At 39.1% G+C, this 13,157-nt stretch overlaps 1 protein-coding gene across 1 annotated transcript in view; it reads left to right on the forward strand.

Annotated features, from left to right (window-relative positions):
* FREM3 (FRAS1 related extracellular matrix 3) overlaps positions 1–13,157 on the forward strand; it is a 91,306-nt gene that overhangs the window by 57,217 nt on the left and 20,932 nt on the right. Inside the window, exons 3-5 of the mRNA XM_042933916.1 lie at positions 789–935; positions 4,346–4,576; positions 7,539–7,664. Of these exons, the coding sequence (XP_042789850.1) occupies positions 789–935; positions 4,346–4,576; positions 7,539–7,664 (504 nt within the window). The remainder of the gene's footprint in view (positions 1–788; positions 936–4,345; positions 4,577–7,538; positions 7,665–13,157) is intronic.

Raw genomic sequence — 13,157 nt, forward strand, 5'->3', positions numbered from 1 at the left:
CTTACAGTCCACTTGGACAGTTTTTAAACAGTAAGAATCTGAGTTCAGGTGCCTGGGTGGCTCATTCTGTTAAGCATCCGACGTCAGCTCAGGTCATGGTCTCGCAGTTTGTGAGTTTGAGCCCCTCATTGGGCTCTGTGTTGACAGCTCAGAGCCTGGAACCTACTTCAGATTCTGTGTCTCCCTCTCTTTCTGCCCCTCCCCTGCTCATGGTCTGTCTCTCTCAGTCTCTCTCTCTCTTTCTCTCAAAAATAAATAAACATTAAAAAAAAAGAAGAAGAAAAAAAGAATCTGAGTTCAAGACATCATACCAGATCCTCACAGTAATAAAATAAGGAAATATAATGTGGGCACTGTGTTCGGGGAAATTGTAGCCTATTGTGAGAGCAAATGGATATATAAGCAATACAAAAGAGTATATCAGAAGGCAGAGAAAGAAAATGAGGGGAGAAAGGAAGCAAACAAAGGAAACAGTGAGCAAAAGATGGGAGTGTTGAATATGAGTGAAATTTAAAACTACCAAGCTTTGGTTCTTTGGAACCCTAATGTGTAAGACCTTTTAGGAATAGACTCAGGTTAATAATCCTGCATTAAGCAGGGGGAACAGGGCCTCACATAGGGCTCATGACATTCTCTAGAAAAGCAAAGCACTTCTTTCTCTATAAAAAAGGAGCATGTATTTTGAAACCCTTGGCTTTAGAAGCAAAATGCAAACCCTGCATTAGATGATTTTTCTATCTAATTCTCTCACTGTCATCCAACTTCTCCTTTACCCTTATCAATTGCAGGAGGAAATAAGCTAACACATCAACCTTTCCATCTGAACTGGGCTTGGATTTCTCTGGAGAAAGAATACTACATTGTGGATGAAGACTCCACGTTCTTAGAAGTGACCCTCACGCGCAGAGGGTATCTTGAAGAAACATCCTTTATCAGTGAGTAAATTTGGATTGGTTGATGGTAATAGGTAACAGAAACATGACATCTAAGCTTGGAAACAATTATGAGAGAACAGATTGGAAGAGAATCAGCAACCGGTTTGGGGAAACTTCTAAAGAAAATGTATGGAATGGTGCCATAGTTTTTACTCAATGTGAGTTATGGGCTTAAATATACACTCCAACTTTTCATCCTCCTCCTCCTGTTGGGACTTTCCTGGAAGGTTACATTATTTCTCTTTCCAACCCAGAAGATGCCAGGAAAATTTCATAGCCACATATCACAATCCCCAAGTCACTCAGTTTCTTTTCAAGTTGTTTTTAAGCATATAATACATGATTATGCTTAGTTTCAGCTATTTCTTTTGAAAAATTATTTGTGAGTACATGGTAATTATTATGTTTTGTTGTAGCTATTCTTTTGATTATAAATAATTGTTTTCACCCTGCTATTAGATTATAAATTCCTCCAAAACATGTACAGCATCAAATTTTTCTATGTTCTACAACTTGGGGTAAACAGATATATAATGACTACATAATACATGTCATTATCATCATTAATTATTAACAATAATTTTTGTAATAATGCATTAGATTTTTATAATATCTGTAGCTGCCAAAACTTTCAGAGATCATTTTGTCTTTATTTTTTGCTAACTATTGACAAGACAGATAGGAGTGTGTTATCTTCATTTTACAAATGAGCTTCCTGAGTTTCCCAGACATTCGGAATCGAGAGACCTGCCAACATATCAAAACTATTTGGAGAGAAGCCAGGAAGGAGACGGCTGAGAACAGGCAATTAAGAAAAGACAAGCTTTTCCCTAGTCTCCTCTCCAGGCCTGAGGCTCTGGGATCAGACTGTTCCCCTAGGAAAAGAGGTCAGCATAAGAACACTCTGATTTCTGGGTGGTCCTCAGCCTTAGTCTATGCTGCGGGTTACTTTCTCAACACACAGTAGAACCTACTGCAGGAACTTCAGGTGAAATATGCCTCCTTTTTCTTTTAGGGTTCTGTCTTTATAATTCTTTATCTCAGGGATTTCTGATAGGCACAAGATTGGGGTTAGTATGTCAAGAAGTATTTTCATATCCTGCCTACGGAAAAAACTCATCTATCTGCCCAGAACCATTTGGATGGTTATAGAGTAAACTCTTCAGAGAGATGTCCCTAGCCTCCCTATCTGAACCAGCCCCTACACAGGTGCTATCCCCATGTCCTGCTTTATTCTACATGGACCATCCCTGGCATGCCTCATATGTCCATCTGTCCACTGTCTGTCTTCCTCAGTAGATTTCCAGCTCCACTAGGGCAGGTACTACATCCTGGGTAATTCTGAAAACAGCATGGGGCATATGGTAGTCACCCATGTATTGTTAAGTAAACTACATACAGTCAATTCTTCTGTCCTACAAAACACTACTTAAAACCACATCAACACCAAAGTAGGGAACCTTAGTGCTGCAAGAAGTCCATCTAATCCCTTCACCCATGCTGGGGCTGGCAGTCAAAGTGAAGGAGCTAGAAGAAAACAAGACAAAACAAAACAAAACAAACCAACTGTGGGGTTTGAATTCCTGCTCTGATACATATTGTTTTTTGTGATGCTTTAATGACCTTCAATGTCTTTATCTGTAAAATATCCATCTCAAGATTAGTAGATTAAATATGATGTGTGTAATTCAATCTAACATAGTCCCTGGCACACATTAAATACTTAATAAATGTTAAATATCATTATTATATCATGGCACTCAAAATCAAACAGAATTGAAATCACTTGTTTATCTTCCCTTGTAAACCTCTTTTTTTTATAATTTATTTATTTTTGAGAGGAGGGGAAGGTCAGAGAAAGGGAGAGAGAGAAAGAATCCCAAGCAGGCTCTGCACTGTCAATGCAGATCCCGATGTGGGGCTCAAACTCACAAACTATGAGATCATGACCTGAGCCAAAATCAAGAGCAGATGCTCAACCGACTGAGCCACCCAGGCCACCCCGTCTTCTAAACCTCTTAAAGGGTAGTGGTGGCTGTACCTCAGCATTGCATTCTTAGCACGTCACACAGAGTGCTCACCAAATATTAAGTAGTCATGTTCCTATTCAATTTATACAGCAGTACCCCCTACCTCTGCTTAAGCTGTGGCTAAGGACAACAGACACTCCCTCTTCTTATTTTCTCCAATTCCAACATGTGGCCAGAGGAGGCTCTTCCTAAATATTGAGCATTCATTCTTGGTTACCAAACTAGTATTGATGCAAGCTTTCTTCAACAGTTTTTAAAAGTCAACACAAGCTCTCTTACCTTGGAAATTATTTTCACACTCTATAGATGTGGGTGTCTTTGAAAAGATATCAGATTCTCTGAGAATGAGTCAGAGGAAAGGGCAAAAGGAGCTATTCAGCTCATTTTATGTAAAGCTTTCCACAATAGCTGGTGTCAAGTCATAATATTCAATTTCATACACTGGAACAACTACAGAGTCTTCACCTTATAATGAGAACTAAAGTGATGAGGTGTAGGTATTCTTGCTGCATTAGGCTTTCTTTGGGATGTTGGAATCGAACCAAACAATCTAGAATACTGCTTGAACATTTTGTGGTGTGGGGAGGCTCTATTCAGCCTGGATAGAGTAGCACCTTTTACCCTCATACCTCACATTGAGTACTTTAACACTGTGTTGCTGGTGTTCAGTTTCTTCAGTGAGTCTCTGATTTCCTATTTCCTCACAGACCTCAGATCTATCCCCATCTCTCCATTTTCACCAACAGCACCCTATGTGTCTGGAAAATTACTCACAATTCTCTTACAATCATAAATCGCTAGATACATAAGGAATCAAGCCACGAGGAGTACAGATCTGCATGAGAAAAAAAATTAATTTAATTAATGAAAATTATTAAAATTATTAGATACAAAATATTCACTCAATAAATACTCATGGAATACTTATTACATGCCAGGCACTGTTGTAATCACCAGCAGTGCGTCAGTGAACAAAACGGCCGAAGATCTCCACCTCCATATGGTGCACACACATTCTAGTGGCTTCTTTTTTAGACTCTGAGCTCTCTGGAAGCTAAGACAGTTTTGTACTCATCTCTGATAAGCACCTGGTAGAGTTTGGCACATCAGATGCCCTCAATAAATATTTGTAAAATAAATAAGTTGAAGACTGTTCTCTCTTTTTGTCACTCCTCCTTCCCTGCTTTCCTCTCACTTCCCTGTACTTCTACTTACAAATACTCTTAGCCAATAAGTATAGTTTATAAATGTCTCTTGGGAACATTAAAAGAAGTAATTTCCATGTTATCTGTTTTTCATCAACAAAAGAATCTTCTTTGAAAGAAGAATATTTCTTCAGTCACTTGGCTTTACATTCATGGTCTCCCAATTCCTATTTAGGCATTGTAACCAAAGATGAAACTGCAAAGAAAGATAAAGATTTTAAAGGAAAGTCCCAGAAACATGTCCAATTCAGTCCTGGACAGACTACAGCCAAGTGGAGAGTGAGAATTATGTCTGACAATAAATATGAGGCTTCAGAGACCTTCCAGATCATTCTGTTGAACCCTGTCATGGCTGCACTGGAGTTTCCAGAAATGGCAACTGTTGAAATTGTAGACCCTGGAGATGGTACGTGGTTTCTCTTGATATGATTTATCAACCAGTACATGTTCCTGTGTCCATTGCAGGCATTATACCTCCTCCCTCGGACTCCATAAGCCACTGAATGTGTTCATACCATTTAGGATTTAAAGCTAAGTAGATCACTTAAAGGCAGTAATTTTTCCTTTGCCTCTTAAGGTATTTTTAAAGAAATAGAAACAGAAATTATTGAAATAGACATGACTTTACCAGCATCCCTTTAGAATATGCACAAGACCTTGTAGTTAACTTTCTACACACTCAGTAGGGCATAGCCTTGCCCCCAGATGGCTAATTCTCAGGGGTCATTCCAGGCCCACTATCTTCTCACAATTTTCTGGGAGCTCCCCACCAGATCAGAGGGGCACTTTAGATATCCCTTGTCCTAGATGCAGCTTCTGGGAGCAGTCAACTTGGTTTTAGTCTGTGTTCCAAAAAGTTCTGTTATAGTTGTGTATCATATTCTTGAATTCACAGATTCATTTTATTCATTTATTTGTTCATTCATACAACAAATATCTCCCAAGAGAAAGGGGAAGAAAAGTTTTAACTAATAATTGTGCTACTTCCTGCCCCTTTTTGTAAAAGAAGAATACTCCTTAAAGGGAGGTTTTAAAATTCATCATTGAATTTTAATTAGACACATTGATTATCACAGTAGTTGAAAGAATTCAGGTGTCACCTAGGATTGCATGACTTACTACCAGGGCATAAGTCTGAGTTAAATTCACAAGAATGCATGGAGAGTCCTCTGTATTAGTATGTCCTAAAATGCATAACAGAGAACAGTAGTATAATAGAATTTCTACAACAATGTCAGAAAGATTTCCATGGACCAAAGAAATCTAGAAATTAATTATTTCAAATATCGTCCTTCCTTTGAAGCATCATAATTCATGCTAGCATATTAATGTTTCTAAAACACTCGCCTGTAAAGAAACCTGTTTAACTTTGTTTAACCGGTTTTCCCAAACTAGACCATGGACTTTTTTTTTAATTTATTGTCCTTACGGAAAATCCTTTAAAATCTCTTGGTTATAGTTTTCTTGAAATACAATTTGGGAAATATTATTCTATACGCTTTGCATTTTGGCAGACAAAAGTAGAAAACATTGCCCTATCACCCAGTGAACAAATAGAAAACATTGCCCCAATACCCAATCTTATCAGTTTTATTGATAACAACACTTAGACACATGAATCAACTATGAAAGCCAAATGTTAAGATACATGGCTAAAGCAGTAAGAGTTCTGAGGTGAGAAAGTAGAGAGAACATCATAGTCCTAAGCTGTTAAACCTCCTGGAGGAGGGAGGGTTTGAGCTGAGTCTTGAAGAATAAATGAGATTTGGCATGGATGGAAAGGAGTAGCCTTTTCAAAGTGTGAAAATAGAGAACATATCTGAATAACCCAACATTAATGTATTTTTCCAAGTTTTTTCACATGACATTAATAACTTTAGCTTACTTTTAGCTTCTTCCATTATGCCAGGTTTTTGAATCAAGGTATGTGAAGACAGTAGACTACCACTGGAGGGTAAAATGGAAGAAAGAAAATTATCACTTTTCTTCTTCCTCTGTAACTCAGGACCAATATTTACTTGGAGGTAGTAACTGTTGAAACTAATTTAGGCAGCAAAATAAAGAAGAAAAAAATTAACCCATAATTAACTACACAATTCAACATTGAATTCTGGGTTTTCACTTAGTAATAGTTCCAAAAGAAGAAAGTATAGTATACAATATTTTCCCTTCTTGCTTTCAAGAGGAAGATTCTATGCGTATATATGTTATGAAGGAAAGAACTGAAGAAGTTAAATATGGTTTGATCCAGATAGTTACTTCAGTTGTCCACTTGACGCTGTGAGTAGGAACAACCCACTTTAAATTTTTATATTTTTAAAACAAACACACATAAAGCGGTGCCTGGGTGGCTCAGTCGGTTGGACAGCCAACTTTGGCTCAGGTCATGATCTCACAGCTCGTGAGTTCAAGCCCCACGTTGGGCTCTGTGCTGACAGTTCAGAGCCTGGACTCTGCTTTAGATTCTGTGTCTCCCTGTCTCTCTGCCCCTCACCCACTCACACTCTGTCTTTCTCTGTCTCTCAAAAATAAATATTTTTAAAAATTTTAAACAAACACACATATTTAATTTTACAGTGTGCATGCTTAATGAAAAGCCCTGGAAAACATTGAAAAGCCCAAAGAAAAATAGTACACACAATTCCATCAACAAGAGATGACCAATATTCATATTTCAGTGAATATTCTGGTAAGGTGTATACATGCATAAATACACACACATGTGCCTGCATGCAGGTGCACACACTGGACACAGTCAGTAAATTTAAGTGAGAATATTATTTTTAAAAATAAGGATATGAGCATATTAACTATAATTAAAATAAAAAGCCTGATTAAAAAAAAATAAGGGTAGGACCAGCAACTTATTTTTCTCAAAATATTAACTGGCCAGGTTCTTCCACACAATATCTGTCCAATAAGTGTTGAATAAAATTTTTGTTGAATAAAGCAGGGAAAAAATTTTTCTGCATTAATGAATTAGATTACCTGACCATTAAAAGCTTTTAAAAAAATAAGCAATAAAAATAAAGTAAGGGCAGAAATGTGTGATCTCTATATAAAAGACCTAAAATTTGACCTCAAAAAAAAAAAAAAACCAAGACACAATTTCCGCAAGATTTTCCTTTCCATTTTAGTGCTAGCTTTCCTTTTTTAACCTTTCAAAAGCCTCCTAAACCCAATTGCGCTGCCTCTCCAGCTCCACTTAATAATAAACATTTCCTATTCCCACTCTATTTCATGTAGTCATTTGTGTTGGAGAAATATAGGGGGCAAAGACTATGTATATTTCTACTCAGGTTACAATATCACCAGTATCACCAATCCAACTGCAGTCTTGATAAAGAGTCTTCTACCATCTTTTCTAGAATCAACAGTTTATATTCCAGAGGCAGAATACAAAATAGAGGAGCATGTTGGAGAACTTTTGATTCCTGTAAGGCGGTCTGGAGATTCTAGCCAAGAACTGATGGTCATTTGCTCTACCCATGAAGGTATGAGGCTTTGTGGGGTACAGATACCCAGGAATAAGATTCTTAGGATTGTGGGGATGTGGGGAGTAGCTGAGTGGTAAGTCAAGTGCTTCGGGAGGACTGGGAAGCCTGGACCAGCCCCTGCTCTGTGCCCTGCTGCTTGACAACTTTGTAACCACATGCAGGTGCCCTAACTCCTCTGGAGCTGGTCTCATCAAACAAGGATAAAATTTTACTCAAAATTGGGATGAAAGCGAATGTTGTGACTACCTCATGAAGTTTTTTGAGGGTCAAATGAGATATTTTATGCGGGAATAGTTTAAATATGCTGGTGGAAAATATAAATAAGGGATTCTTAATTTTAATAGCTAGCATTGCATTGAAGAAACAACGCAAAGTAGTCCATATGTCTATTCAATCTCTTCTCTCTCCTCACCCCCAACAATTAAAAATACTCCCTAATTATGGGCCCGGGTGTCCTCACACCTCAAAATAACATCCCATTCTTTCTGACCTCTCCACTTCTATACAGTCAAAATTGAATTGTCCTCTGTCCAATCCCTCAAAGTCATATTTTCTCACTCATTAGAACTATGTAATAAGCAAAAAGGATGGACCTATAAGAAGACCATGCAAATGAGAAGAATAAGCTGTAAAAATAAACTACATTTTTCTATGTTCACACTAGTAGTTCACCTCTGACACCAGATGTGTGCGGGTTTTTCCCACACCAAACAATTCTCCAGTTTCTATGCACACCAGCTGAGTACCCTAAAATTCAATTCTGATGCCATCTACCTGGAGATAACACAGACCCCAAAGGGTAAGAGCTCCATCCCGGAAGACTGCCTCCACTTCAGACACCTATGTCAAGTTTAGGCTGTTAAGGTTGTTACCTGTGTTTCTGAATTACTGGGTATCAATTAGAAGTTCCCACCACCCCTGTTTGTGTTTCTAAAATTTTCTAGAACAGCTCACAGAACTCAAGAAACCATTTACTTACTAGATTACATGTTGTAAAGGACACAACTCAGGAACAGCAGATGGAAGAAATGCACAGGCAAAGTATGTGGGAAGGGGCGCAGAGCTTCCTTGTCCTCTCTGGGTGGGTCACCTTCCCAGCACCTAGACATGTTCGGCAACCCAGAAGCTCTCTAACTCCTTTGTTTAGGGTTTTTGTGGAGGCTTCATTACATAGCCATGATTGATTAAATCATTGGGCATTGGTAATTAAATTTTCTTCCAACTCCTCTCCCCTCCCTGGAGGTTAGGGAGTAAGGCTGAAAATCCCAACCCTCTAATCACTGGTTGGTTTCCCTGTCAACCAGTCTCCATCCCAAGGCTATCTAGGAGCCCTCACCTCTAGTCATCTCTTTAGCATGCAAAAAGAAACATCACTTCAAAGATTCTAAAGGTTTAAGGAGCTTGCATACCAGGAAACAAGGACAGAAACCAAATATATATTACTTATTATGTCACAGGCTAATTTATTCAGAGCTCACCATAGCAAGGGGATCAGCCACCATCACTTGCATTTGGCAGAGACTCAAAGGCAGGCAGAGGATTGAAATGCTTTATTGTGGAAAAAAAGGAAGCTATTCCTTGATTAGAGGCTGTTGGCATAAGGAGGCTGGGGGTCTGCATATTAGATTAAGGAAGTATATTTGGCTTTCTCTGGTTGGTCCTAAATCGGAAGCCCGGGCAAAAATTAGAGAAGCTGGCAGTTACTAACTCCTGACCATTTGAAGCCAATTGTTACAGTGGTAGTGGTTTCACTTCATCGACTGGTTGCTGCAGAGAGATGGTGGGTCAGATTCCTATTTTTATATATGGTCTGACCACTCTCTGTTCATATATCCAATCTGTCCACATCTGTGCTCACACTTGCTAAACATCCAACAATGCACAGCACAGCACCCACAATTAAGAATTATATACCCAAAATATTAGTAGTGCCAAGGTTGAGGAGAGGAATGAGAATAAGTTCTCCTCTGCCCCAAGGACAAGGAATTTGGCAGTAAGCAGATAATTCATTTTGAGATTTTCAAAGCCAACTACAAGGACAAGCCCCTGTAGTACATCTTCACGATCTTCATGTTTGTGTTCAGCTGTATGTCTAGAGATGAACTGCCCTGTCGCCTATTCTGTAACTAAGACTGCCCTCTTGAAGGGATCAACTGCACTGCCAGCTACATGTAACTTCAGAATCTCTTAAGTTTTAACCTGCTGTTCCCCCATGTGGGAAGTGAAAAGCAACAAGAAGAAATAATAAGGTGAGACAGCCTTTGAGTCCTTGCCAGGTGATCCCTGGAAGGCTATGCTTCTCTTTCTCTCCCAAGTCCACACAGGGCTCTGGTTGAAGTCTTACAATGAATGAGGACCTGGGCGTACAGGGGAGTGGCTGTAGGTGGGCCAAGAAGGTGATGGAGAAAGTGCACTCATTCTCTGCTCCACGCTTCCAGATTGGCTTCTGATACCAGTGGCATATTCTCTGTCCACACCCATACTGTCTGGAAGACAATGATTCTAGAGTTTCCCAGATGTAAATAAGAGGAATGAGGTGGTAAAAAGCCCAACTTGGAAGATCAGTTGCAATTGCTAAGTTGGAAGAGACTGCCAATGTCTGCCTATCCCTCTACTTCTGGAACGAGCTACATTGTAGAAAGACAAGCAGAGCAAACTAAGAAGTTCAGAAGATTTGGCAGTGAGCCAACTAAAATAAGGGGATGCCTCCCCCCAACATGGGAGAAGCTACACCCAGATCTAGCTTCCCATAGAACTCTTCAATGGGACCCAACTTCCAATAAGGAAGCACCTGAATCTTGACCCACACAAAAGACAATTCTCATGCTTTCAGTAAAAAAAAAATATTTTCTTCCATTTTGAGTTTATTTTTGTGAATGGTGTAAGAAAGTGGTCTAGTTTCATTCTTCTGCATGTTGTTGTCCAGTTCTCCCAGCACTATTGGTTAAAGAGACTGTCTTTTTTCCATTGGATATTCTTTCCTGCTTTGTCAAAGATTAGTTGGCCATACTTTTGTGGGTCCAATTCTCTATTATATAGAATAGAGTCTCTATTCTATTCAATTGGTCTATGTGTCTGTTTTTGTGCCAATACCATGCTGTCTTGATGATTACAGCTTTGTAGTAGAGGCTAAAGTCTGTGATTATGATGCCTCCCACTTTGGTGTTCTTCTTCGATATTACTTTGGCTATTCAGGGTCTTTTATGGCTCCATACAAATTTTAGGATTGCTTGTTCTAGCTTCAAGAAGAATGCTGGTGCAATTTTGATTGGGATTGCATTGAATGTGCAGATTGCTTTGTGTAGTATTGACATTTTAACAATATTTATTCTTCCAATCCATGAGCACAGAATGTTTTTCCATTTTTTTGTATCATCTTCAATTTCCTTCATAAGCTTTCTATAGTTTTCAGCATACAGATCTTTTACATCTTTGGTTAGGTTTATTCCTAGGTATTTCATGATTCTTGGTACAATTGTGAAACTCCACACCCGAAAAACAAATAATCCAGTGAAGAAATGGGCAGAAGACATGAATAGACACTTCTCTAAAGAAGACATCCAGATGGCCAACAGGCACTTGAAAAGATGCTTGTCACTCCTCATCAGGGAAGTGCAAATCAAAACCACACTGAGATATCACCTCACACCAGTCAGAGTGGCTAAAATGAACAAATCAGGAGACTACAGATGCTGGAGAGGACATGGAGAAACGGGAACCTTCTTGCACTGTTGGTGGGAATGCAAACTGGTGCAACCACTCTGGAAAACAGTGTGGAAGTTCCTCAAAAAATTAAAAATAGATCCTATGACCCAGCAATAGCACTGCTAGTAATTTATCCAAGGGATACAGGAGTGCTGATGCATATGGGCACTTGTACCCCAATGTTTATAGCAGCACTCTCAACAATAGCCAAATTATGGAAAGAGCCTAAATGTCCATTAACTGATGAATGGATAAAGAAATTGTGGTTTATATGTACAAAGGAATACTACGTGGCAATGAGAAAGAATGAAATATGGCCTTTTGTAGCAACGTGGATGGAACTTGACAGTGTTATGCTAAGTGAAATAAGTCATACAGAGATAGACAGATACCATATGTCTTCACTTTTATGTGGATCCTGAGACTCTTAACAGAAGACCGTGGGGGAGGGGAAGGGGGAAAAAAAGTTACAGAGAGGGAATGAGGCAAACCATAAGAGACTCTTAAAAACTGAGAATAAACTGAGGGTTGATGGGGGTTGGGAGGGAGGGGAAAGTGGGTGATGGGCATTGAGGAGGTCACCTGTTGAGATGAGCACTGGGTATTGTATGGAAACCAATATGACAATAAATTTCATATTAAAAAATTTTTTTAAAGAATAAAAAGGCCAGGGTTTTCCCCTTGGAGAACAAAGCCCCGGTGTTCATGATCACATCCTGACTCTTGCACATCCTTGTGGAACAAGAACTTATAAATCTGTATGTGCATTTGAGTGGCATCGTGGTATTTATCTTCATCTAATCCCCACAGATACTTAAAAGTCTCAGGGGATGAAAGTTTAGTTTGGTCTTTTAAACCTTATAGAAGTCTCATTAAAATAAATCCTTACCCATTCTTATTTTCATGAATAAAATATACATAAGCTCTATAAACAGTGGAATGGAAAGCAAACTCATGCTTTGTACATTAGTAGGAATTCACAAATATTAGAACTGTATTACACTTACAGATGTAGATGAAATGAGTAGATGAAATGAGTGGCTATTTTTATGTTGTACTTTGATGGGGATGTCAAGTTCCCACCATTAAAGTTTCAGTCTGCCATGGCATTGCCTGAACTTGCTACCTGCCCGATTTGCGCATCATCAGTATTCTCACACAATGATATGGGGGCATCGTACTTTAAAGAAATTCTTGGGGTGCCTGGGTGGCTCAGTTTGTTGAGCATCCTACTCTTGATTTTAGCTTAGGTCATGATCCCAGGGTTGTGGGATCAAGCCCCACATGAGACTCCAACCTGAGCATGAAGCCTGCTTAGTATTCTCTCTCCCTGTCCCTCTGCCCCTCTCCCCTGCTTGCACTAAATAAGTAAATATTTAAAAAATTTATTTGGGAGAAGAAGAAGAGCTGAAGGAATAAACTCTCTCGATGAGTGAGAACTATTACTCCCTAGAGAAATGTCTTAAGCTCAAAGATACCTTGGGAAAGGATGTGTGCAAATTAGTTCTTGGCCCTGTTTTATTGTCAAGATAGATGATATCCATCTTTTTCTTCTCATTAGTTACATCCTTGTTAGGAAACTGCTCTTACTGGGAGAAAAAAAAAAAAAGGCAAATGAAGAGCAAACCACAGAACCTAAAACCAACATCCCAGGACTGGTACTGAACCATCCTGTGGTTTTGGTCAGCCCCAAGTCAAATATGTTGAGGTTTTTAAATGATCAACTTTCTCCAGTTGTAAGGGACTATGTGGTAAGCCACAAGCCACGGCCCAGCCCCACTTCTC

Source organism: Panthera leo, chromosome B1, assembly GCF_018350215.1.
Source record: "Panthera leo isolate Ple1 chromosome B1, P.leo_Ple1_pat1.1, whole genome shotgun sequence".
Taxonomy (NCBI): domain Eukaryota; kingdom Metazoa; phylum Chordata; class Mammalia; order Carnivora; family Felidae; genus Panthera; species Panthera leo.